Here is a 26,967-nt window from a genome sequence, read left to right as displayed (position 1 = left end):
CTGACACTTTATATACTTAAGAAGTTTGCTTTTCAGCCACATGGTTGTGGGACTGATTCCACAGCCAGCACCTTGGGCACATGTCTTCTGCTATGTCCCTAGGCCAAAGAAAGCCCAGTGAGTGGATTTGGAGAAGAGACACTGTAAGAAGCCTGATACACACACATTTAGTAAATAGGAATACAGATAAATCACTGGTCCCTTCAGGGAGATGGCCCCTACTCAATACATAGAAAAGGTGCAGGTAGAAACTCCATACAATGTGCCAAGTCTAAGCTATGAACACATAAGAAGTGCAGCTGTATCAAAGGAAAGTTAACAGAGAAAGAAGTCATTGTGTATGGCAGATGTGCAGGTACAATAAACATTAGGAATATATAGAAAATAAATTCTCTCAAATGTCTGGGAGATATCCTTAGAAACAGTAGATAGTCTCTGTTACCTAGGTGACCAAATTATCAGAAGAGGAGGAAGCTTTGAAAGTGAAGTTACTAGAATGACAATGGGCTGGGCAAAATTCAGGGAGCTGCTACCTTTGTTAGCAACAAACGGCCTTTCTCTCAGAGTGAAAGGTAAACAATGACACCTGTGTAAGAACAGCTATGCTGCATGGCAGTGAAACATGGACTGTGATGACAGAGAATATGCAAAGGCTTCAAAGAAATGAAGCCAGCATGCTCCACAAGATGGGTGATGTCAGTGCGCATGTACAACAGAGTGTTAATGATTTAAGAGAAAAATTTGATCTGATGTAGTGTGCAAGATGGAGGACTGTGCTGGTATGGTCATGTGATGCATATGGATGAGGACAGTTGCATAAAGAAGTGCTGATCTGTAATTGTGGAGGGAACCTATGGAAGGGGTTAACCCAAGGAGACATGAGATGAAATGGTGAGAAAGGATCTTCAGATACTGAGCCTCAATGAGAAGATGATAAGGGAGTGACATGTTTAGCAATTTGCTGTGCTTGAGAAGACACATCAAGCTTAGTAAATCCATATACACACAACTCTGTCCTCTGGCAAAACGCATCAACAACCATCTCCCCACAATCCTCACTGCAGGCCCCTCCAGTTTCTTCTCAACATCACATGCTATTTCTAAATATCTCCTCTATCCCTTCTGTGCCTTTTTTTCCCCCCTGTACACTACTTATGTTTCCTGTGTGGAGGCTCTCTCTCTCTCACCTCCCTCTACTTTCTAGTTCTACTGGGGTAGACAAATATCTCCTCTGCAGGAAGACAGCTATCCCTGACCCTCTATCATACTTCAGTCTCTCATCTGGCATACATCACTTCTTTCAGTTCCTCTCCCTCTCTTAGCAGAGACGTCTTTGTCTTTCAAACCACTTGGTGACCCCATGGGTACTGGCACTATGTAAAAAGCACTCATGCCAGCATCATGTGAATGCACTCAATACCCTCTGTAAAGTGGTTGGCATTAGGAAGGGCATCAAGACAGAAATCATGCCAAAACAGACAACTGGGGCCTGGTGCAGCCCTCTAGGTTGCCAGCTCCTGCCAAACTATCCAACCCATTCCAACATGAAAAAACAGATGTATGATGATGATGATATATATATATGTATCTATATAAGAATACATGTGTGCATGTGTGAACATGTTTGTGTCTCATTTGTATTGGTATCACATGATAGTTGTAAACAAATGTTACTGTCATAGAAGTGGTGGTGTTCATGTTCAAAAGACTAGGAGAAATATTACTTCTTGGAAACAGTGAATATAGATATTTGTTGACAGTTAGAGCAGCTGGCTTTAGAAAATCTGCTTCTGTTAATTATAACTGATTCATACTAACACAGCAAAAAGAAATTCGATACTTAGGGTACAGTCTGCTCCTTATACACAGATTGATCACCTCTTGTACTTACACCTTAGATCTATCATGGCATCTGATGTGACTTTTTAAACAAGACAATGTTTTGAAAAGACAATCACTTAAATTTCATATCTGTTTTGGACCACCAAGAGCTGCAGTTAAGTTCTGATCTTTGTGGATCTTAAAATATCTTTTGAGGCCTCCGTTACATTTTCAGACCTTATGGCATACAAAGCGTTGACAGGTATGCACAGATAGATAGGCAGAGTAGTTAATGGAGGTTCGTCTTTCATGGGTCCACAAATGAGATTTAAGCCCAGCAAAAGAAAGGCATAGTCTGTCACAAATATACAGATGCTTGAATGAAGGTGTGTTGATGTATGTTGCATTCGAAAGGTAAGGTGGAGAGGAGCTTCAGCCAGGTTCCTCACAAGCAAGATATGTAAGTATAAAATCTTCTGGGAAGGTAAGAGCGATCAGGTAGGTGGTGTGGGCATACTTCTTGCAGAGAAATGGGTGCATAAGGTCATAGAGGTAGTCAGAGTGTGCAATAGGGTGCTTAAGCTCAGGCTAGTTTTGCAGAATAGCAAAGCAACAATTATCTCTGCCTACACCCCGCCAAGTGGGTCTACCAAATGAACAAAAGGACTGCTTTTATGATATTCTTCTGCAAGCTAGGGATATCAATGGGTATGTCAGGCACCTGATATCTTCCATGGTGTACATGGAATTGATTCCTGAAATGAAGAGGGGACAAGGCTACTGGAGTTCTGTGATGCAAATAACCTATTGAATTGCAACACAACATCAAGAAGCCAGCTAGCCACCTGACAACCTACCAATCAGGTGGCTATACTAGCCAGATCGATTACATTCTCGTCAGACAGTGGGATGCATGGTTGCTCAAAAATACAAAAACCTTCCCGGGTGAAGAAAGTACCTTCCAGCATAGAATAGTCATTAGTGACTTTAGACTTCAGGCTAGAAAGATACCAGGAAGCAGACCAATCTGGAAAAGATGACCTTGTTCTTATAGCTGAATCACTGCCAGAACTAGAGAAAAAGTTTCAGGTATGGAAGCAAGGTCTAGAATCGAAGGGCCTTAGAGTTAACATAGCAAAAACCAAAATCTTAGTAATTAGGAGGGCGGACAAATCACAAATTCTGTTAGGCAGATGGCCCTGCTGGATCTGTAGGTAAAGTGTTGGGATAAACTCCATAAGATGTATCCGGTGCAAGCTATGGACACATAAGAGGCACAGCAATATCAGAGGAAGGTTAACTGGGAAAATAGTTTTTGTGTGTGGAAGGTGCATAGGTATAATTAACACTAAAAATGTACAGAAAATAGACTCCATCGACTGCCAGTGAGGTAAGCTAGAGGTAGTAGATAGCTTCCATTATCTTGGTGACCAAGTTAGTGGTGGGGGTGGATGCTCTGAAAGCGTAGCTGTGAGAATAAATAGGCTGGGCAAAGTTCAGAGAGCTCTTACTTCTGCTGGCAACAAAGGGCCACTCCCTCAGAGAGACTGTATGAAGTCTGTGTAAACAGCTATGCTACACGGCAGTGAAACATGGGCTATAATAGCCAAGGACATGCATAGGCTTGAAAGAAATAAAGCTAGCATGCTTCACTGGATGTGCAATATCAGTGTGCATGTACAACAGTGTTTAAACAGCTTGAGAGAAAAGTTGGGCATAAGAGACATCAGATGTGGTGTGCAAGAGAATTAACTGTGCTGGTATCGTCATATGATGCCTATGGATGTAGATAGCTGTGTAAAGAAGCACCAATCTCTAACTGTGGAGAGAATCTGTGGTAGAGGTAGACCCAGGAAGACATGGGATGAGGTGGTGAAGCATGATCTTCGAACTTTGGGTCTCACGGAGGCAATGACTAATAACTGAGACCTTTGGCAATATACTGTGCTTTAGAAAACCCATCAAGTCAAGCGAGATCGTAGCTGTGGTTGATGCTGGTGTCATGTAATTGGCACCCTTGCCATTGGCACATAAAAAGCACCTTTTGAGCATTGGGCCTCACAAAGGTAATGTGGCCAATACTGGCAGAAGGTAAAAAGCACCTTTTGTGTGTTGGGCCTCATGGAGGCAATGACAAACGATCAAGACCTTTGGTAATATACCAAGATTGAGAAGATGACTGATCAAGCCAAGTGAAATTATACTCACGGAAGATACTGGTCTCATGCAAATGGCGTCTGTGCCAGTGGCATGTAAATGCACTCATTACACTCTCGGAATGCTTGGTGTTAGGAATGTCATCCAACCGTAGAAACCATGCCAAATCAAACTGTGATCTGGTGTAGCCCCTCAGCCTACCAGCCCTTGTCTAACAGTCCAACCCATACCAGTATGGACAACAGACATTAAATAATGATGATGATGATGATGATGATATATGTGTGTGTATGTATTTGAGCACAGATTTATCTTGTAATTCAGAGAAGCAACAAATGAAAGACACAGCTTGTCAAACAGTGTTGATAACGATGTTAGAAATGGCCGTTACATTTAAAATGACAAAGTAAAATATTGTCAATGTAGTTACTAACCTGAAACTCCTGGTATTTCTTCATAATGTTTCAGGTCTCCTTGTCTACCACTTCTCTTAGATGACATTGTATCTGATGTATAGTTACAAACCATAGTAGCATTATCTTCCACAGCATCATCACTTGATGTCACCACAACAGGTTGACAGTATTTCTGTGGACAAACAAATCATAAAGAAATGTGAGGAGACACCAAACAATGGAAGTTACAATCAACATGGATAGAGAACAATTTAATATTGGAATGTAGCATTGAAGTTAAAACATATTCAAAGAGATTTCATTGTTCCTTTTTTACATATACAGTGAAGAGAGAGAAAATATTATAATGTTTCCACTTACTGGGGTAGGTTTTGGTAAAGTTCTTGACTGAACTGAAGATTCATATTTGTTCCGTAGCTGACCTTCTGCATAACATTCACTCTTGGATCTCTCAGAATAGATATTCCTTTTCACCATCTCTTCTGCATTCCTTGACATAGCAACAGAAGTGTTAGTCTGGTACAACAATTGTTTCATCTCTGCTCTACCTTGGTATGCTGTAGTCTTTGTTGCAGCAGCTGCTGTGTTATCTCTGTGTTTAATGCATTTCATAATACACAGTGTTATAGAAACAACAATAGCCACTGATATTATTACTGCTGAGGATACAATGATAATAACCCATGTCATATGGACCCTACCCGAAGATTGTAAAGGTCCACTCTTCGACATTGGTGATGTCTCGTTACTAACAGCCAATACCAAAGTGACACTAGTTGTTGACGACTGAACTGGACTACCACTGTCTTTCACAACAAACACCAGCTCATAACTTCCAGCATCATTTAGATAAACTTGTCTGGAGAATGATAAAGCACCACTGTGTGAGTTCATACTAAACAACTGTTTATCATTTCCCTGTACGATTGCATATCTGAGGAAAGCATTGTTTCCACTGTCCCCATCAGAGGCTCTCAAAACTGTGATGTCACTCTTACTCTGCGGATGGTACTGCACATTCAGGGTGTAAGGGTCACTACTAGGATATGTAAAATAGGGAGCATTGTCATTTTGATCGAGAATCTCAACAACAACATTCGCTGTGTCATTCAGAGATGGGCTTCCGTTATCTTTGACAAAAACCTCAAACTTATACACATCTTGTTTCTCTCTGTCCAATGACATGGTGGCTGAAATGAAGCCATAACTGGTGATGAGAAATGGTAGATTGGATTTTTCTTTACGCAGCAGAGAATATGTGAGTTGTCCAGCAGATCCAAGATCAGGGTCAGTGGCATTGACAAAACCAATAGGGAAGTCTTTATCTTTGTTTTCATAGGTGAGGAATTGGAATGTATCTTTGGTAAACTGTGGTTGTACATCATTGATGTCCGTCACTTGGATAGAGAGGGTTTTAACACTTTTCAGAGGAGGTAATCCTTTATCTTGACACGAGACAGGAATGTTATAGTGTCCTTGTGTTTCTCTGTCCACTGGTTTGTTTAGAATGATTTTATATTCTTTAGATCCCATTGACTGTAGTTTGAATGTATCATGTTTGATATCACAGCTGACCTCTCCATTTTGTCCCACATCATTGTCAGTGACCATCACATAAGCAATGAAATTACCAACTTTGATGTTTTCAGAGATGGTACCTGTGTTATAATTGAGTGCAGAAACATAATCTATATCCATAGACGGAGGATTGTTGTGTTGGTTGATAACATTTACTAGAACTGTTGCTATAGAACTAAAGGGTGGACTGCCCCCATCCCTGGCTTCTATAAATAATTCATAGGTTTTCTTTTTACTCAGACTTGTATATTTACTTAAGAAAATGTTTCCATTTGTTTCATTTAATTGAAAATAGCTTTTTGCTAAATCAGAAGTTTTGGGGCTGAAATGGAAAGTAATTTTACCATTTTCACCAGAATCAGCATCAGTCACAGACAAAACAATGATGGGTTTAGATTTGTGATGTGTACTTTGTATGGATACATTGTATAGAGGTTTAGAAAACTCTGGTGGGTTATCATTAACATCTGTTATAGAAATATTTATATTTAAAACACCTTGTTTTGCTGGTGAACCTCCATCTTTAGCTATGACTTGTAATAAATATGTGTCTTTGACTTCTCTGTCTAATGATTCTTTTAAAACTATTTTAAGAGAAGAAATACCATCAGCTCTTTTAGACACTGACAGAGAGAATGGTTCTCCATTCTTTGATTTTAATTTATATTGTATTAACGAGTTTTGAAATCCAACATCTTTGTCTATGGCATTTGGTAAAGACTGTTTTGTGCCCTTTCCATCTGTTTCTGAAAATTTTAGAGATATTGGTTTAATAGAAAACTCAGGTTCATGGTCATTGATGTCTTGTATTACTATTTTGATTTTTAATATTTTTGTGAAACTATCCACTTTCTTTATAATAATTTTAACAGTTCTGGAACATTCTTTGTTGAATGTACAGAGATCTTCTGCATCCAGTGTCTGAGCAGTGTACAGTTTACCTGTTTTGGTGATATTAAATAACTGTGCCACCTTTCGTTTGAATTGACTGAATGTTATCAAATGTTGGTCAGATGGTTTAACATTGTCTAAAAGTTTAGAATCAGCAGCAATGTCTGCTACATATGTTCCTGGACTTCTCTCTTCTTCCACATGGTAGGTAAGGTCTATGGTCAATACACAGTGGACCACTGATAACACAATAGACAATGACAGGAACATATTGCTGTTGGGTGTTAGAACTGGTTAAAGGTGTTCAGGAATGATGAAGATTGAACCTGAAACAGAAATACAATTTCCTCAATTTTAATTTTTATATATTACACATTAATTCATGCAACAAAGAGATCAGTACATTATTTTTGTGTGCGATCTTATCAGAGAATGACAGGAAATGTCCATTGCATTTCCATGTCATTATACTAAGCAGTGAGAGATCCTTTAAGAGATGGAGCTTCGTGTGATACCATTGATATGCCACTTCATCTCAATGTGTTACTTGAAGCAGATGTAATTCGCCACAATTTGTTGTGGAGAGATTAAGGGTATTGATGCAGAACAGGCATAATCCATGGTAAATCGAACATATCCTTTGCATGCTATTGTTATTGATTCTTTGTAGTAGTCACACATGGTGGCTGTGAGTGTTCTTACATTTTCATAAATGTAATTCTTTGTATTTTAGTCTATTGAATATAGTTTATGATGTTATTTGGTGTAGCTGTAAGAAGGGAGATGGTTGTTTTGGGACAAAGTACAATTTATCTATTTTTGTTGTAACTGGACCTACTATGTACTACTGGGTTGGCACCGCACTTAGAAAGGCTTCAAAGCAGTGAGTCATAAGCTGAAAAGCAAAGTAGAAAATGCTTCTTCATGGGTATGCTAGACGCATGTGAGAGGAAGACCAAGGCTTTGAGTGATTAAAATTTTCAGTAAGTGGTAAAACAAAATGGTTGCTGTATGGTTAGAGTGGTTATGGCAGTTCCTAGTTTGAAGTGATGGCTGCATGGATGACAATGGGATAAAATGTGCAACAGTGTAGACAAAAAAGAACCTGCACATAACTGGTTGTATAAATGGTACTTAGCACCACTTGAGAGAGCAATTCTGCCAGACAAAGTAGACACTGCAAGGAGAGGAAGTGTGGAATGGGAAAGGTCAAATAGGATTAGTGTCAGGGGTCAGTGACAAAGAGAGACAAAGTGGAAAGGTGATAAAGTAGGTTGTGTAGAGGGGGGGGTCAAGAAGAATTCTACATTAGAAGGGCAAGTATGGAAGGGAAGTGTGAAGGAGAGAGGATAACAAAGGAGAAATGGACAAGGATGACAAGATATTTGGAAAGAATAATTGAAGAAGTTGTGGACGGTAGGCATGAATGTGTATGTGTGTGTGAGAGAGAGAGTGAGAGATGTGAGGGTGTGTTGAAGAGGTATTGAAGCTGTGGTGACAGGACAGTAAAAGGAGAAGTGGGTGAGAGCAGTGAGAGAAAGAAAGGCTGGGGAGTATCGAAGAGGTGTAAGTGCAGGTAGTAGGATGAAGACAGAAATAGATGTTTGGTGGCAATACAGGTGAGAATAGAAAAACTGTGGTTGACAGGAGAGATCCTATCAGAGAGTGAAACATTACAGTTCCTGACAGTGGTTCTGGTTCTCTCAAACCACCTTCCATTTCTGTTCAAATTCTCTTTGGTTCTAATTGAAATTGGTCACTCCAATAACTGATATTGAACTAGAAGTGCTTTGGTTATATTTATAATTTCTAGAAAATATTGTTTCATTTTATTGCATTGGTAAAAAATATCTTAATATAAAGCATTAATTAATTTTAGGGATGTCTTCATTCAACAACATTAGTAAGAGTCTATCAACCTCCACATATCAACAATCACAAATGTAGTTTACAGGTTGTAGACTACATGATCTTTTCTTGTGATAATTTATCTCGTAAGCTACTAATTTTCCTAGACTTTGCATATTATCTTGTTAAGGGATGATCATCATAAAACTAGATTTTCTTCTCAGTTGATACTCACACGAAATATAATGAATGCATGAATGTTATAACATCCAATTAAACTTACTTAAACTTACTTTTTGAATTCAAGTTTTTAGAATAAATCAAAATATTATTTCATATAAGATTTGTTGTAAAATCATCATCATCGTTTAATGTTCGTTTTCCATGCTGGCATGGGTTGAACGGTTCGACTGGGGTCTGGGAAGCCAGGAGGCTACACAAGGTCCCAATCTGATCTGGCAGTGTTTCTACAGCTGGATGCCCTTCCAAATGCCAACCACTCTGAGAGTTTAGTGGGTGCTTTTTATGTGTCACTGGCACAGGGGCCAGAGGAGCCGGCATCGATCATGATTGGATGGTGCTTTTTGTGTACCAATTTCATGATAATTTATAAATTGAAAAAAAAAAAAGTGTGGCTGAAGATACAACAAAACATATCAGATACGATCACAAGTAAATATTGGTGGGTATTTCTTTTTGATTCATGCACTACATGCTTTTCTTAATTTCATCGGAAATCATTTGTGCCAATATAAACAATTGTCTAAAAAACATAAACGTGTATTCATTTATCAATCATAGCTGACATAAGTCAACAAAAACAAAGATCTATACTTTTCTATGAAACCTAGATTAACAACACCACTAAAACAAATAATCTTCATAGGAATAATTAATAGTGTTTTATAGCAAATATATCTTAGTGAAATCTACTTCAGTTTATTTGGTAATATACCTTTTCCAGTAATCAAATATGTAATTTCTTTGATAAAGGCGACATGTCAAGCAGGCAAAACTGACAGCTTGAAATAGCCACTGAATTATTGAAGTAAATAGAAGTAACTAGTGTATTAGTTCATTTGCGAATCATACAACTGACAGAAAAGAATTAAGCAATTCTAATAGAAGTTGAACTTGTATTCAATTATTTCTTTTTTTTTTCATTGAAGTTGGAAATATGACAAGAACATTACCATAAAGTAAGAAAAGATTTATGATGAAATAAATAAGTTAAAAACTAGTCAAGTAGAATTCTAAAAAATAGTTGACTAGAATTCTAAAGCATATCCTAAATAATACATAATCTATTCCTCCTGAAATAACTAATCTTTGATGGAAGAAGTATTAAATATTCTCACCATAATTAGTAATAAATGTTATAAGAATTTTTAAATAAAATTAACTGATGGAAATTTTATTGCTCAGGAAATAACAGAATAAAAGAGTAGGCAAGATTTATAATTTAGGTTCTGTTTTAGTAATATTGTTTTAATGGATAAAGTTTAAATATTAAACATTTTTATCAACATAATCCAATTAATTTTAAATAAAATAATATGATTTAGACTTTTTTGAGATGAGATTTTCAATGAACTACTATTTGATTTATTATCATAGCAGGAGTAAGATAAAATACATATATTTAGAGTTTCATCAATTTAAATTAGTGCTGGACCATAACAATATATGCTACCATCTCCATTCTTAACAGTTAAGAAGGGATTCTAATATGTCTGCTGCTAGTAACTCTAAGCAAAATATAAAACACACCATCACTTCATTACTGTTAAAAATCTTCACATCATAAAAGGATTTAGACATAATCTTCTTTCATATATTGAATACAAACATGTAAAGATATCTTCCACATGCCATCTGCTATTGTGGTAAGATATTACATCTTAGTTAAATCAAAAACAAATACACATGATAACACTGTATTGTTGAGTGTCGTCTCTGATTACTGATCAATACGCATAACAAATTGATACAAATAGTCTTGTTTTAATGGATAAAGTCTAAATATTAAGCTCTTTAATCAAGATAATCTATTTAATTTTAATTAAAACAATATGAAAAATAAGGATAAATTATTCTTCAATGTCTTTGTTCTCTTATTACTATTAAATATATTTATACAATATATTGCAGATTAAGAGAGATTTATAACATAAAATGATATCATAAAAGATTAAATAGAAACTTACCTTTTTAATAATTATATCATTGGTTAGTCAGTGAGAATTGACAGATGTATTGTTGTAGAAAGATCCATTGTACGTGCTGCTGTAATGGTGTGACAATGGCTGTATGTTGATGGAGTAGTGTAGCACGTCAGGCAGATAGTCTGCTGCTAGGAGAGGGCTGCATGTGTCATTGAAGTTGTATGCTTTGTGGGAGTACATCTATCAAATATTATTTTGTATGCATTTATCCTTAAATATGATTATTAATAAATATTTAGATATATACAGATTTATATTTAAACAGCAACAATATTTTATAGTTAAACATAACTGTTTGCTTTAATAACATCAGTAACGCAAATGCTTAGCTTTCTTAGTGACTTCATTTTATGTTTTAGTGAGAATCTGATTGGTTGAATGACTTCAATAAAAGACCAATGAGAATTTTCTTTAGTGCTGATTTCTTTTCACTCAGCTGTATATTTTACATTTATAGTAAACGATTGTCAGTGTTTTTCAAGAACAGTGACAATATTAATATCTAGTCTTACTTTCAGAAGTATTTTTTTGGAAATTATAAAGAAAATGGGGGTGATAATAAATATTTTCATTAAAATTCCTTCTTAGATTTGTAATTTAGATATCCTAGGACAATATTCTTTGTGCAACTCCATTATATAAATTTAGACGTTACATGTCAGAGCTAAATTAGGTTTCTTTTTATTAAGTGTTGATCATATTTCAGTTTTTTTTCAATTTTAGTAACTTAAAAATATTGTTGCAGGAAAACTTATCTGGAACTGGTTGAATCTCTGTCAGTAGAGAAATTCATGGTCATTTGTAGATACATTAAAGCTTTTCAGAAACTGCTATCGTTGGGGAATAACTAATGCTATATATTATAGATAAGAAGGAATGTGTATGTTGATCATGTGTATGGAACAAATGTAGTTATGCTACTTCAGTATTATCATACATGTTTCACAGGTGTTTCTTCACTGAAATCTTTTGAAGTAGATGTACCGTTATTTTTATAAATATTTTGATCTGGAATTTAGAAACAAAATAGATTTTCATATTAATTCAACACAACTGAGAAGAGAAAAATGTATTAGTTATACAAGCATTTATTGATGTTGAAGAACTGCAGAAAGTATTCTTTTCTGCTTTAGGCACAAGGCCTGAAATTTTTGAGGAGGGGGCCAGACGATTAGATCGACTCCAGTATGCAACTGGTGCTTAATTTATTGAGCACAAAAGGATGAAAGGCAAAGTCGACCTCAGCAGAATTTGAACTCAGAACATAAAGACAGAAAGTATTGTGATAGGGAAAGTGGTTTTGAGTAAAACAATTTATCTAAGTAATGGATAAATTTAAAATACTTCTTAGGGTCAAGAGAAGACCAAACTTTATCAAAGAAATAGAAAAATGGAGTAAGCTGGAATTTCAGTATTGATACGTAAAATTTATAATGAAATCTCTGATAATACAACAGAAACAAAATATCAATTATATCAGTATAACTAGGAATATACACATTCTTGTACTGAAGTTCTATGGACTTAATAAATTGTCTCTGAAAATTATATCATTAATTGTACAAAATGTTTGACACACACAGAACTGGATGTTATGAAAATGATAGTGTGATCAATAATTTCTGTAAAAGATTTTTGAAACAATAATCTCTGATAAAGAAGAACTATAACCAGATGTGTGTAATAAAAGGGAAGCTGTACATCTACGATAAATATGTAATAAGCTAAATATAATATATTAACCGTGCTCTTGTAAAATATAAACAAAGAAGTGATTTGGAATTATGTGACTAAAGATACAACCTAAGTAGCATTGACATGCAATATATGCTACAGGAAAAAGGGGCATAAATTAGCTTTAAATGTCTGTAATTAGATTCAAGAGGAATAAGTTAGGTAAAGAAAACTACACGTCACAAAATATATAATGCAGGATGAAAGCACGCAAAAATGTTTTAAAATGTTAACAACCAGTATAAAAACAAAACAAACCAAACAGCAAATCAGTATTGTAGAAGCAAGGAAAGGAAAAATATTAACAGAATAATCTCTGAGAAGCATAAATACAAATGTAATCATCATCTATTGAATGGTATAGAGTTAAGATTAGTTAGTAAATGTCCACACTTGGGATAATAAAAAAGTAACATATAGACATTGTCGTTACTAACCTGATATTCCTGGTATTTCTTCATAATGTTTCAGGTCTCCTTGTCTACCACTTCTCTTAGATGACATTGTATCTGATGTATAGTTACAAACCATAGTAGCATTATCTTCCACAGCATCATCACTTGATGTCACCACAACAGGTTGACAGTATTTCTGTTGACAAACAAACGATAAAGAAATGTGAGGAGACACCAAACAATGGAAGTTACAATCAACATGGACAGAGAACAATTTAATAGTGGAATGTATCATTGAAGTTAAAACATATTCAAAGAGATTTCATTGTTCCTTTTTTACATATACAGTGAAGAGAGAGAAAATATTATAATGTTTCCACTTACTGGGGTAGGTTTTGGTAAAGTTCTTGACTGAACTGAAGATTCATATTTGTTCCGTAGCTGACCTTCTGCATAACATTCACTCTTGGATCTCTCAGAATAGATATTCCTTTTCACCATCTCTTCTGGATTCCTTGACATAGCAACAGAAGTGTTAGTCTGGTACAACAATTGTTTCATCTCTGCTCTACCTTGGTATGCTGTAGTCTTTGTTGCAGCAGCTGCTGTGTTATCTCTGTGTTTAATGCATTTCATAATACACAGTGTTATAGAAACAACAATAGCCACTGATATTATTACTGCTGAGGATACAATGATAATAACCCATGTCATATGGACCCTACCCGAAGATTGTAAAGGTCCACTCTTCGACATTGGTGATGTCTCGTTACTAACAGCCAATACCAAAGTGACACTAGTGGTTGACGACTGAACTGGACTACCACTGTCTTTCACAACAAACACCAGCTCATAACTTCCAGCATCATTTAGATAAACTTGGCTGGAGAATGATAAAGCACCACTGTGTGAGTTCATACTAAACAACTGTTTATCATTGCCTTGTACGATTGCATATCTGAGGAAAGCATTGTTTCCACTGTCCCCATCAGAGGCTCTCAAAACTGTGATGTCACTCTTACTCTGCGGATGGTACTGCACATTCAGGGTGTAAGGGTCACTACTAGGGTATGTAAAATAGGGAGCATTGTCATTTTGATCTAGAATCTCAACAACAACATTTGCTGTGTCATTCAGAGATGGGCTTCCGTTATCTTTGACAAAAACCTCAAACTTATACACATCTTGTTTCTCTCTGTCCAATGACATGGTGGCTGAAATGAAGCCATAACTGGTGATGAGAAATGGTAGATTGGATTTTTCTTTACGCAGCAGAGAATATGTGAGTTGTCCAGCAGATCCAAGATCAGGGTCAGTGGCATTGACAAAACCAATAGGGAAGTCTTTATCTTTGTTTTCATAGGTGAGGAATTGGAATGTATCTTTGGTAAACTGTGGTTGTACATCATTGATGTCCGTCACTTGGATAGAGAGGGTTTTAACACTTTTCAGAGGAGGTAATCCTTTATCTTGACACGAGACAGGAATGTTATAGTGTCCTTGTGTTTCTCTGTCCACTGGTTTGTTTAGAATGATTTTATATTCTTTAGATCCCATTGACTGTAGTTTGAATGTATCATGTTTGATATCACAGCTGACCTCTCCATTTTGTCCCACATCATTGTCAGTGACCATCACATAAGCAATGAAACTACCGACTTTGATCTTTTCAGAAATCGTACCTGTGTTGTCATTGATTGCATTAACATAATCAATATCAATAGACGGAGGATTGTTGTGTTGGTTGATAACATTTACTAAAACAGTTGCTATAGAACTGAGAGGTGGGTTACCTCCATCCCTGGCCTCTATAAATAATTCAAAAGATGTTTTTTCATTCAAACTAGAAATTCTAGATAAAAATACTTTGCCAGTCTTTTCATCCAATTCGAAATATTTCTTTGCTAAATCAGAAGTTTTTGGGCTGAAATGGAAAGTAATTTTACTGTTGGATCCAATATCTTTGTCTGTTACTGACAAAGTAAGAATAGGCTTTGTCTTGTCATGTGTGGTTCTGATGGAAATATTATAAAGTGGTTTTGAAAATACAGGTGGATTATCATTCTCATCTTCAACAACAATCACAACATTTAACACACTCTGTTTAGATGGAGAACCTCCATCTTTAGCAATAACTTCTAAGTTATACTTTTCTTTTATCTCTCTGTCTAATTTATCTTTTAAAACAATCTTTAATGATGAAATGCCATCAGCTCTTTTAGAAACTGACAAAGAAAATGAATCATCAGACTTTTTAAGTTTATATTCAATGAAAGAATTTTGGTAACTGATATCTTTGTCTATGGCATTTGGAACTGACTTCTTCATACCTTCTCGATCTCCTTCCCTAAATTGTAAAATTATTTGTTTTTCAGGAAACTCAGGTTCATGGTCGTTAATGTCTTCAATCACTATTTTGACTTTTAATATTTTTGTGAAACTATCCACTTTCTTTATAATAACTTTCACAGTTCTAGAACATTCTTTGTTGAATGTACAGAGATCTTCTGCATCCAGTGTCTGAGCAGTGTACAGTTTACCTGTTTTGGTGATATTAAATAACTGTGCCACCTTTCGTTTGAATTGACTGAATGTTATCAAATGTTGGTCAGATGGTTTAACATTGTCTAAAAGTTTAGAATCCGCAGCAATGTCTGCTACATATGTTCCTGGACTTCTCTCTTCTTCCACATGGTAGGTAAGGTCTATGGTGAGGACACAGTGGACCACTGACAATACAATTGTCAATGGCAATAACATATTGTTGTATAACAATGGTTATTGAAGATTGTTCACATATGATGAAGACTAAACCTAAAACAGAAAATTAAGTTTGTAAATAATCAAATGAAAAGATATAAGCAGTTTGGGACATTAGGCATCAGATAGATAAAGCTGCAACTATATTCATATATTGTTACATTAGCAGTATCTGTGTCTGTGAAACCTGGAAGAAGACAGCAAAGATCTCTCAAGTGTTGGACATGTTTCATTGATGTTACCTACATTCAATCCTGGGCATGTGTTACAGGGGCAGAGTGAGAAACAAAGAGGTGATGAGAAGAGCTGGCATGGGAAGTGGTGACTAAGTAGCAGATATGGTTTACTGGCCATGTGCTTCAGTTATTACACAAGTAACATACTACCATGCCAGAAGGAGGGAAAACACTGAGTGTAAGATAAAGGAAGACATGGTTCCAGGACAACATGATAGCAATGGGAGTCAGCCTGAGTAGAGTTAAGAGGAAAGTAAGCAATCAGGTTTTTTGGGAGAGGGCTCACTGTGCATTGTGCTGACAGCACTGGAAGAGCTAAGAGAGAATCATGTAACATGAATAAACAACCTAATAACCAACATACAGTATAGTTTGCAGGTTGCCTAATGTGCTATAGATTTTAGATGGAATCTTTTTTGGCTTAAAAAGGTTGACAAAATAAATACAATAAACTGGAATAAAATTCTAAAAAATTATATGATACATGTTATGTTGAACTGTTAATTCCCCGTGCACCTTTGATAGCCGTATTCTACTTTGTAACAGATAATTGGGTGACATAAGAACAAAATTATACATTGTATCCCTACAATTTTGGCAATATGTCCAGCAATCTACAACGTAACTGAACACGAGCAGCAATCTTGTAGGTTCTCAAAATGCTTTCTCCTGCTGTCACCTGACACAACAACTACAAACCATACACACATACACACAATAAAAGGTGCTTTTGTGCAATGTCTAGGTAAGGATTCTAGAATTTACAATGAATCTTAAAAAAACTACAGCTAACCATCACTAACTAAATACTTTATATATGTCTCTATATTGGTTATTTTCCAGCCTGCCATACTGAATGATACTTTGGATACAAACGGCCCTGATAGGCACATGGCATACCATAAATTCACATCTAAGATGACAGAATGTGCTCGGTTTTAAACCAGGTTGGATTATGATGTTAAGTGATTAGCGACCTATATGCAACGGATCTTATCAAATTGACTATTCTTATCCAATAACAAAATATTCTATTCTATTAAAAAAACAAACAAACACACAAACAGACAACCTATTTACATTCATGCAAGAAGCAGTTGTACATCTTTAAACACTTAATGATAAATACACACAGTTTTCATTAACTTTAGGTAAAATTTCTCTATATAACTTGCATTAAAATAGAGATACTTATTCTACAATAAGAAACATTATTTCAAGGTTTTTTATTTGTTTATTTAATTTCCTTATTTCTATTCTGTACAGTACTGTGCATCTGCCCTTCTTGGAAGGTTCCAGCTGTATTTTAATTTTTCTATGAGAAGAGAATGCTAGCTTACTCACTCAATTCTTCTCCATTTCTGAGGAAAGAGACTCTGTGAATGGTTTCCTATAGCTCTTCTCACAGCACAATGTAACTGATTCTGAGAGCACTTGACTGATTGATCAACCCCAGAAGGATGTAAGGTAAAGTTGATCACAGTGAGATTTGAACCTAGAACTGGAGCAAAACCCATAAGGAATTATGTCTGATACTCTGACTCAGCCAATTTGTCACTTTATTTTAAGGTAGAAACAATTTGGAAATCATTCGTTGATTTTATACTTGTGGCATATATAAAATTAAAAGACATATGCATATATAAATATGTAAAACCATACATATAGACATCACTCTGCTCCATATAAAAGAATGAAGAGGTCTCATATATTTCATAATTATCTTCTAATAACTCTCATTATTCATTCACAATATATTACTATTTCAATGAATGCTTTTATATACGATATTGATCTAGGAAGAAAATTTCATATAATTTTTGAGGATGCATCTAGCCAAATAAAATAATAGCAATATGATTCATTTCAGATACACAATTAAATTTACCTCAAAACCATTTCATATATGTTCTAAAATAAACAAATATTTCTCTTTCTAATGGAGGATCAAAATATTTTCTAGATATTTTCTCAGCTTGAAAATAGCAAGTATATAACTGTATATAAATAAATAATTCTTATATACAACATATCATTTGTAACCACTTCCTGACAACTGCAAATACTAACATGTCTGCTACTATTCTTAGTCCCAACCTAAAGCAGACTACTGTCCCGTCATTGCTAACAATTTTTCCTCCTATAATGAAATTTAAGGACATTGTAGTAGAATTCTATATATTTTATATGCAATATCTAACATAACTTTTTATACACCATCTAATATGAAGATACAATATTACATCTTAGTTACAAAAAAAGAAAAACGCAAACTAAAACATTGCATAGGCTATTTTCTATTGTTACGAATTAATATATGTAACAAATATTATACAGACACAGATAAAATAGTTATAACTGAATAAAATTTAAATATTAAATATATGCAACACCATCCAATTAATTTTAAATAGATATGGACTACATTACTGAAAAATGTGGGTGATTATTGTTCAATCTCTTTGTTCTTTTGTTAATATTAAATATATCAAAACACTATCTCACAGATTTGGTAAGTGATAATAAATTAAAATTAGATTATAAAAAATTAAATAGAAACTTACCTTATTAATAATTATATCGTTGGTTATTCAGTGAGAATAGAAAGATGTAGTGTTGTAGAAAGATCCATTGTACGTGCTGCTGTAATGGTGTGACAATGGCTGTATGTTGATGGAGTAGTGTAGCACGTCAGGCAGATAGTCTGCTGCTAGGAAAGGGTTGCATGTGTCACTGAAGTTGTATGTTTTGTGGGAATAGATCCATCTAATGATACTTTGTGTGTGTGTGTATATATATATATATACACTTTTAGAGATGATTGCTAATTACATATATAGAGATATGTATTTATATATCTACAATACTGTATACTTAACATAATTGTTTGGTTTAATAACATCGATAGTGTGAGTAAATTTCATTGTTAGTGAATTCTTTCTATGAGAATCTGATTGGCTGCAGGACCTAAACAGAAGACCAATGATAAATTTTTTTCTTTAATATTGATTGCTTTAGACTAATTAGAAGGTAACATATTTATTGCAGATAAAAAGAAGTTGTGATATTCATGCCTTTCTCATGGACACAAAATATTGATAATTATGAAAATTTTCCTTAGAAATAAAATATTGGGGTAAAAATTTCAGTAAAATTTATACTTATTCATTTTTCAATAAGGATATATTTCCATTACTCTAAGATCAAACACCATTTGTTATTTCATTAGCATTGCTGCCTTTATACAAAGACACACACACATGTATATATACACATATACATATATGTATATATATATATACACACACACACACACACACATATATATATATATATATATATATATATATATATACATACATACATACATACATACATATATATACATACATACATATATAGATATATATATATATATATATATACATACATATATATATATATACACATACATATATATATATACACATACAAATACATACATACATATATATACACAGACAAACACACACACACACATATATATATTGCTGCTATACAGTATACATAGTAAAGGCATTTTATATATGAATGTGTGCTTGTGTGCATTAAAATGTTGGTTATGTACTAAACACTCTATGCCACTTATGTTCATATAGAGTAGTTTTGTCACTTCACTAATATAATTAATTACACGTGTTTCACAGGTGTTTCTTCACTACAGTCTTTTGATGTAGATGCATCATTGTTTTTGTATATATTTTGATCTGGAATTTAGATACAAAATATAAAGATTTACAAAAGATTTTCGTATCATACGGAAACAAAATATGTAAAAAAGTATATAAAATCTTAGAACAAACAAAATTGAAAAATAAAAGTATTCTCAAGCTTTTAGAAGAAAAGAAAAATGAATAAAATAGTAAATATATTACATTTCTATATTTATTTTTGCAAGATTCTTCATGTGAACACATGTGTTGAAAAGGATATTGTTATACTTTTCTTTGCCAACTAGACACAAACACTGTCTATTCAATCTTCACTAGTTTTTATTCATTTTATTTTGAGTTTATACACATTGTATGACTCCATCAGTGACAATCTGTGTCATGTGTCTCCTACTGTCCTGCTTACTTCAAAGAACTTTGACAAACATAGAAACTAAAAGTAATACAAATAAAAACTAAACATTGAATAAGTAGTGCGTGTGTTTAATTGGCAATAAAATAATAATAAAATAAGCATCTGCTAGTATAACAATAATAAATATATTACTCAAAATAAATTACAAATTTGTTAAAATGAAAAGTTCACATTTAAGAAGGGATCAAACTGAAATATTGTCAATGAATTTATTAACCTGAAACTCCTGGTATTTCTTCGTAATGCTTCAAGTCTCCTTGTCTACCACTTCTCTTAGATGACATTGTATCTGATGTATAGTTACAAACCATAGTAGCATTATCTTCCACAGCATCATCACTTGATGTCACCACAACAGGTTGACAGTATTTCTGTGGACAAACAAATGATAAAGAAATGTGAGGAGACACCAAACAATGGAAGTTAGAATCAACATGGAAAGAGAACAATTTAATATTGGAATGTATTATTGAAGTTAAAATATATTCAAAGAGATTTCATTGTTCCTTTTTTACATATACAGTGAAGAGAGAGAAAATATTATAATGTTTCCACTTACTGGGGTAGGTTTTGGTAAAGTTCTTGACTGAACTGAAGATTCATATTTGTTCCGTAGCTGACCTTCTGCATAACATTCACTCTTGGATCTCTCAGAATAGATATTCCTTTTCACCATCTCTTCTGCATTCCTTGACATAGCAACAGAAGTGTTAGTCTGGTACAACAATTGTTTCATCTCTGCTCTACCTTGGTATGCTGTAGTCTTTGTTGCAGCAGCTGCTGTGTTATCTCTGTGTTTAATGCATTTCATAATACACAGTGTTATAGAAACAACAATAGCCACTGATATTATTACTGCTGAGGATACAATGATAATAACCCATGTCATATGGACCCTACCCGAAGATTGTAAAGGTCCACTCTTCGACATTGGTGATGTCTCGTTACTAACAGCCAATACCAAAGTGACACTAGTGGTTGACGACTGAACTGGACTACCACTGTCCTTCACAACAAACACCAGCTCATAACTTCCAGCATCATTTAGATAAACTTGTCTGGAGAATGATAAAGCACCACTGTGTGAGTTCATACTAAACAACTGTTTATCATTGCCTTGTACGATTGCATATCTGAGGAAAGCATTGTTTCCACTGTCCCCATCGGATGCTCTCAAAACTGTGATGTCACTCTTACTCTGCGGATGGTACTGCACATTCAGGGTGTAAGGGTCACTACTAGGGTATGTAAAATAGGGAGCATTGTCATTTTGATCGAGAATCTCAACAACAACATTTGCTGTGTCATTCAGAGATGGGCTTCCGTTATCTTTGACAAAAACCTCAAACTTATACACATCTTGTTTCTCTCTGTCCAATGACATGGTGGCTGAAATGAAGCCATAACTGGTGATGAGAAATGGTAGATTGGATTTTTCTTTACGCAGCAGAGAATATGTGAGTTGTCCAGCAGATCCAAGATCAGGGTCAGTGGCATTGACAAAACCAATAGGGAAGTCTTTATCTTTGTTTTCATAGGTGAGGAATTGGAATGTATCTTTGGTAAACTGTGGTTGTACATCATTGATGTCCGTCACTTGGATAGAGAGGGTTTTAACACTTTTCAGAGGAGGTAATCCTTTATCTTGACAGGAGACAGGAATGTTATAGTGTCCTTGTGTTTCTCTGTCCACTGGTTTGTTTAGAAGGATTTTATATTCTTTAGATCCCATTGACTGTAGTTTGAATGTATCATGTTTGATATCACAGCTGACCTCTCCATTTTGTCCCACATCGTTGTCGGTGACCATCACATAAGCAATGAAACTACCGACTTTGATGTTTTCAGAGATGGTACCTGTGTTATAATTGAGAGCAGAAACATAATCTATATCCATAGAAGGGGGATTATTGTGTTGGTTGATAATATTTACCAAAACAGTTGCTATAGAACTGATTGGAGGACTACCCCCGTCTCTGGCTTCTATAAATAATTCATAGGTTTTTTTTTTACCCAGACTTGAATATTTACTTAACAAAATAGTTCCACTTGTTTCATTTAACTGAAAATAGCTTTTTGCTATATCTGATGTCTTTGGGCTGAAATGGAAAGTAATTTTACCATTTTCACCAGAATCAGCATCTGTTACAGATAAAACAACGATGGGTTTAGACTTGTGATGTGTACTTTGTATGGATATATTATATAAAGGTTTAGAAAACTCTGGTGGGTTGTCATTAACATCTATTATAGAAATATTTATATTCAAAACACCTTGTTTTGCTGGTGAACCTCCATCTTTAGCTATGACTTGTAATAAATATGTGTCTTTGATTTCTCTGTCTAATGTTTCTTTTAAAACTATGTTAAGAGAAGAAATTCCATCAGCTCTTTTAGACACTGATAGAGAGAATGGTTCTACATTCTTTGATTTTAATTTATATTGTATTAAGGAATTTTGAAATCCAACATCTTTGTCTATGGCATTTGGTATTGATCTTTTTGCATTTTTCCGATCATCTTCACTAAACTGTATGTTCACATTATTCTTAAGAAACTCAGGTTCATGGTCATTGATATCTTCTATTACTATTTTGACTTTTAATATTTTTGTGAAACTGTCCACTTTCTTTATAATAATTTTCACAATTCTAGAACATTCTTTGTTGAATGTACAGAGATCTTCTGCATCCAGTGTCTGAGCAGTGTACAGTTTACCTGTTTTGGTGATATTAAATAACTGTGCCACTTTTCGTTTGAATTGACTGAATGTTATCAAATGTTGGTCAGATGGTTTAACATTGTCTAAAAGTTTAGAATCAGCAGCAATGTCTGCTACATATGTTCCTGGACTTCTCTCTTCTTCCACATGGTAGGTAAGGTCTATGGTCAATACACAGTGGACCATTGATAATACAATGGACAATGACAATAACATATTGCTGCTGAATGTTGGAACTGCTTAAAGATTTTCAGATGTGCTCAGGAATGAACCTAAAACAGAATGATATATTAATTTTTTAAAAGCTTTGGCATTATGAGCAATAATTTTTATAACATTTCCTGGTCAACTTATTTTGGAAGAAACTAAATATACTTACAGCACAGTTTTAAGATCTGGAAAGGAAATTCTAATTAACCCTAGGATATGTGCTTCTTGTGTTGCTGTAGAGGTGGCATACAATAGAACAGTGAGGAGAGGTTTGATGAAATAACTATGATTTGCACTTAAAAGATCCAGAGCCTTGTTGAGGATTGGAAAAAAAAAGTGAGCAGCTGTAGTGTATTTGTGAATGGATTATTGTCAGTCGTTGTGTGGGCATTTTTAGATGGAGGTCTACAGTGTTTGTGTAGTAAGAGATAAACATTTTTAAGAAGTTTGTAAATGGAGAGGGCATATCTTGCATGAAGTGTATATATTGCTTATGCCTGAAACCTCTTTGTCGAAGGTTAAGCAATGTGTGCTGCTAAAAGTAATATTAAACAGACAGAAAAATGTGAAAAATATTACCAAACATTGGAGGACATCAAAGTTGACAGAGTTGAGGTGAAAGAGGGCTCTTTGAATATAAACTACAACGGATTGGTCTTGCAGAAAGTGCTGAGCAATATATGGAACCCATCAGAGGGTAATCTTGTAAAACAAGTTGAAGACTTTTCTAATGTCAAAGATAACTTTGCCTCTGCTGAAATTCTCTGGGACAAGAGACTGATGTATGATACAGAAGTAGATCAGGCTCTATGAGGACAATATTAAGGATCATTGAAAAGAGGGAAAGACACAAGTTAGTTTTAGGACTGTTTCTATCCACTTTGTGATCATGAAGGTGAGGGCACAAGGATAGTAGCTGGGGTAAAAGTGGATACCCTCTTTAGAAGTAACATGAAATGCAACATGTAGCAGCTCCTCTGAACTACATGTCCTGCTGCTGCTATACTTATATGTATGTGCTTTCATGTTTGTTGGGTTTCAGTAGTAGGAGAGATCTTGTTTAGAAGATTTTGTTGGATTAGTATTTTGGGATATTGTAGATGTATTCGAGAAATGGACTCTCATTTGGAGTGTTTTCTTCCTTTGCTGTTGTTGGCTGAAACAAGTAAAAGGTAAGAGATATCTTGATTTAACAAATCTTGGTTTTAATGGTTCTTCTTGACATGTCACACCAACCTCAGCAGAATTTTCAGAAAAAGCATTCACCATACAGTCATGGTTTCAAAATACCACTAAATCATTTTTCTATATTCATTCTAAGTTTACTGGGGTTACAACTGAATGTTTCAATTTCTCCTGCCACTGTAGACATCTTCATTTGATAAGAGTTCTTAAAACTAATGAAATTCTTCTTTTAAAAGATTATGATGGAAAAGATCAAGTTTTCAAGAAAAAAATGTAACAAGATTTTTGCAATTGTCAAGTGTTAAATTAACTCCCTGAAGATGCAAATTAATTACATTTCTTAAAAATTTATAATATTTTATTCTAAATGTTGGCAGCGATCAATCAAATTTCTAGTCTCAAGAAACAATATGATACTCTCATATAAATTCAACAAAATTCTCTGTGTAACAATAACTTATTATTCTGGTACAATTTTAAAAATATTCTATCATTTTTAGCATTTAAACGTGATCGTCTACCTTTGTATCAATTCCTTTTGATCCAAAACAGTGTGAAAAGGAAGCAAATATACGAACAACATTGGACCGAATGTGGTGATACTTTAGAAGGGTCTTACTCACTAGCATAGCTAGAGTGTGTGTCACCCGGGGCAGCCCTTCCATTTGCTGCGCCCCCCCCCCCCCCCCACGGACCCCACAAAAAACACACTGCCTAAAGCAGACCCAAAAGTGCCACCTGGTGTGGATCGCCCCCACTCCCGCCCTTAATGATCTTAAAAAGTACCATATAAATTGAATTTGTATTGAATAATGTTACAGTTGAACACATAGGTATTTGTGAGCCTTTATTGCTATATCTCTTATGAATTTGAAGTTTTTTTGTGTTTTTCATAGAGCCTGTAATTATTCTATTGTCCATTTAAAAGCTTGGTGTACTAGCTTCGGCAGTACATGTTCTAAAATTGGAACATTTAAAAGCTTTGTAGGAACATACATAAAATTAAGAATATTAAAGAAAGACAAATGTAAATAGCATCTAAAGCTAGTAAAATAACATTCAGAGTAGCATGGTGGATTGGCAGATTCATTGGCATGTGCCTTGTGGTATTTGTTCTGGCTCTTTACATTGAGTTCAAAGCCAACTGTACCTTTCATCCTTTTGGGGTCGATAAAATAAAATACCAGTCAAGTACTGAGGTCAATATAATAGACTACCAGTCTTAGATGTGTTAATACAGTAGACTCCAAATCCAAACTCAATTGTGGGTTTCTAATAATAGATGAACATTGGTTGGAAGTACATTGCTATTACGTCAATGTTTTGTCTGTGAGTAACACCTTATATTACTGTTCAACACAACACACACACACATCCTATCATTTACTGACACATACACATATTATCTTCCTGTTAAGAGTAGAGACCCATTAAAAAAGATAATGCAAAAAGGGAAAATGAAAATATAATTCTGAAATGCATTATACTTCTAGATTTGACTGATATGCAACATCTTTCACCTGCAATACAATAGCCTATGATAGAAATAATATTTGTTATCTCAAAACATGGATCATGGTGAAGAAGACAATGATGATGACGATGAATGCACTAGTTTTAGAGTAGGTACACATGGTATCCTGATGAAATGAAAATAATGTTCTTATAATATTAAATCTTTTAATATTTCATAAAATTGAATAATGATAATAGTAAAGATAAACATTTTGTTGGAGTATCTTGAATTTTAAATTTTGTTTACTTTTATTGTCCTTATAAATAAATAAAAATGTTTGAGCATAGGAGAAAATGCATAAAATACATATATTTAAATGTTATCCTATATATTTCACCAATTTCTAAAACTGCTGAACTTTAGCAACATACGACACCATTTTTGTTTCTTCCTAGTGGTTCTATGTCCAGCCTAATGTCTAACATACCATTAACTAATTTCTTCTACAATTTAAATGCTACTACCAGATATATTTAAGAACTAGAATGTTTTTGCATGTTTTGTATTAATTCCTTTAATATTTAGCTCTCATATACCATCCAGATTACATCTTTTTACAGTAAAACAAACACATCTATAACACTTTATTAAGTAAACTGTTCTCTATTGTTAGTTATCGATATATGTACCAGATATTATAGAGAAACGTAATACTGCTTCAATGGGATTAAGTCTTAATATTAAACATTTCAAATAACATCATTCAATTAATTTTGAGATAAAACAATTTCGATAACATTACTGAGGAATATGTATGAAATATTGTTCAGTCTCTTTGTTCTCATGTTAATATCAAATATGTTAAAACAATAGCTACAGGGATTCATTAAGATTTATTATATCAAAATGAGATTATAAAAGATTAAATAGAAACTTACCTTATTAATAATTATATCATTGGTTATTCAGTGAGAATTGACAGATGTATTGTTGTAGAAAGATCCATTGTACGTGCTGCTGTAATGGTGTGACAATGGCTGTATGTTGATGGAGTAGTGTAGCACGTCAGGCAGATAGTCTGCTGCTAGGATAGGGTTGTGTGTGTTATTGAAGCTGTATGCTTCTGGGAATAGATCCATCTAATAATATCCTGCATGAATTTATCCTTAAAAATAATGTTTACATAATATTTAAATAGCTACAATAAC

General features: G+C 34.4%; 3 protein-coding genes across 3 annotated transcripts in view; all 3 read right to left on the bottom strand.

The window, feature by feature from the left end:
• LOC106877102 (protocadherin Fat 4) overlaps positions 1-11,944 on the bottom strand; it is a 72,864-nt gene extending 60,920 nt beyond the window's left edge. The window contains exons 1-3 of the mRNA XM_089363298.1: positions 10,919-11,944; positions 4,755-7,189; positions 4,413-4,566 (exon numbers count right to left, since the gene is read on the bottom strand). Coding sequence (XP_089219424.1) covers positions 4,413-4,566; positions 4,755-7,133 — 2,533 coding nt within the window. The 5' untranslated portion in view covers positions 7,134-7,189; positions 10,919-11,944. The remainder of the gene's footprint in view (positions 1-4,412; positions 4,567-4,754; positions 7,190-10,918) is intronic.
• Positions 7,148-15,825, bottom strand: LOC106877097 (protocadherin beta-15). The gene is made up of 4 exons (XM_089363297.1): positions 13,450-15,825; positions 13,108-13,261; positions 11,874-11,944; positions 7,148-7,189 (listed from the first exon to the last, which is right to left on the bottom strand). The coding sequence occupies exons 1-4, from the start codon at positions 15,823-15,825 to the stop codon at positions 7,148-7,150; spliced, it is 2,643 nt and encodes an 880-aa protein (XP_089219423.1).
• A 3,662-nt stretch (positions 15,826-19,487) lies between these two features.
• On the bottom strand, positions 19,488-26,859 carry LOC149132571 (protocadherin beta-13-like). The gene is made up of 4 exons (XM_089362160.1): positions 26,698-26,859; positions 20,746-23,180; positions 20,404-20,557; positions 19,488-19,807 (listed from the first exon to the last, which is right to left on the bottom strand). Exons 2-4 carry the CDS (start codon positions 23,122-23,124, stop codon positions 19,731-19,733), a joined length of 2,610 nt encoding a protein of 869 aa, XP_089218286.1. The 5' UTR covers positions 23,125-23,180; positions 26,698-26,859; the 3' UTR covers positions 19,488-19,730.
• Between the last annotated feature and the right edge of the window lie 108 nt (positions 26,860-26,967).

The sequence above is a fragment of the Octopus bimaculoides genome, chromosome 14, assembly GCF_046866305.1.
Source record: "Octopus bimaculoides isolate indiv1 chromosome 14, ASM4686630v1, whole genome shotgun sequence".
Classification (NCBI taxonomy): domain Eukaryota; kingdom Metazoa; phylum Mollusca; class Cephalopoda; order Octopoda; family Octopodidae; genus Octopus; species Octopus bimaculoides.
This window is presented reverse-complemented; position numbering and strand designations above follow the sequence as displayed.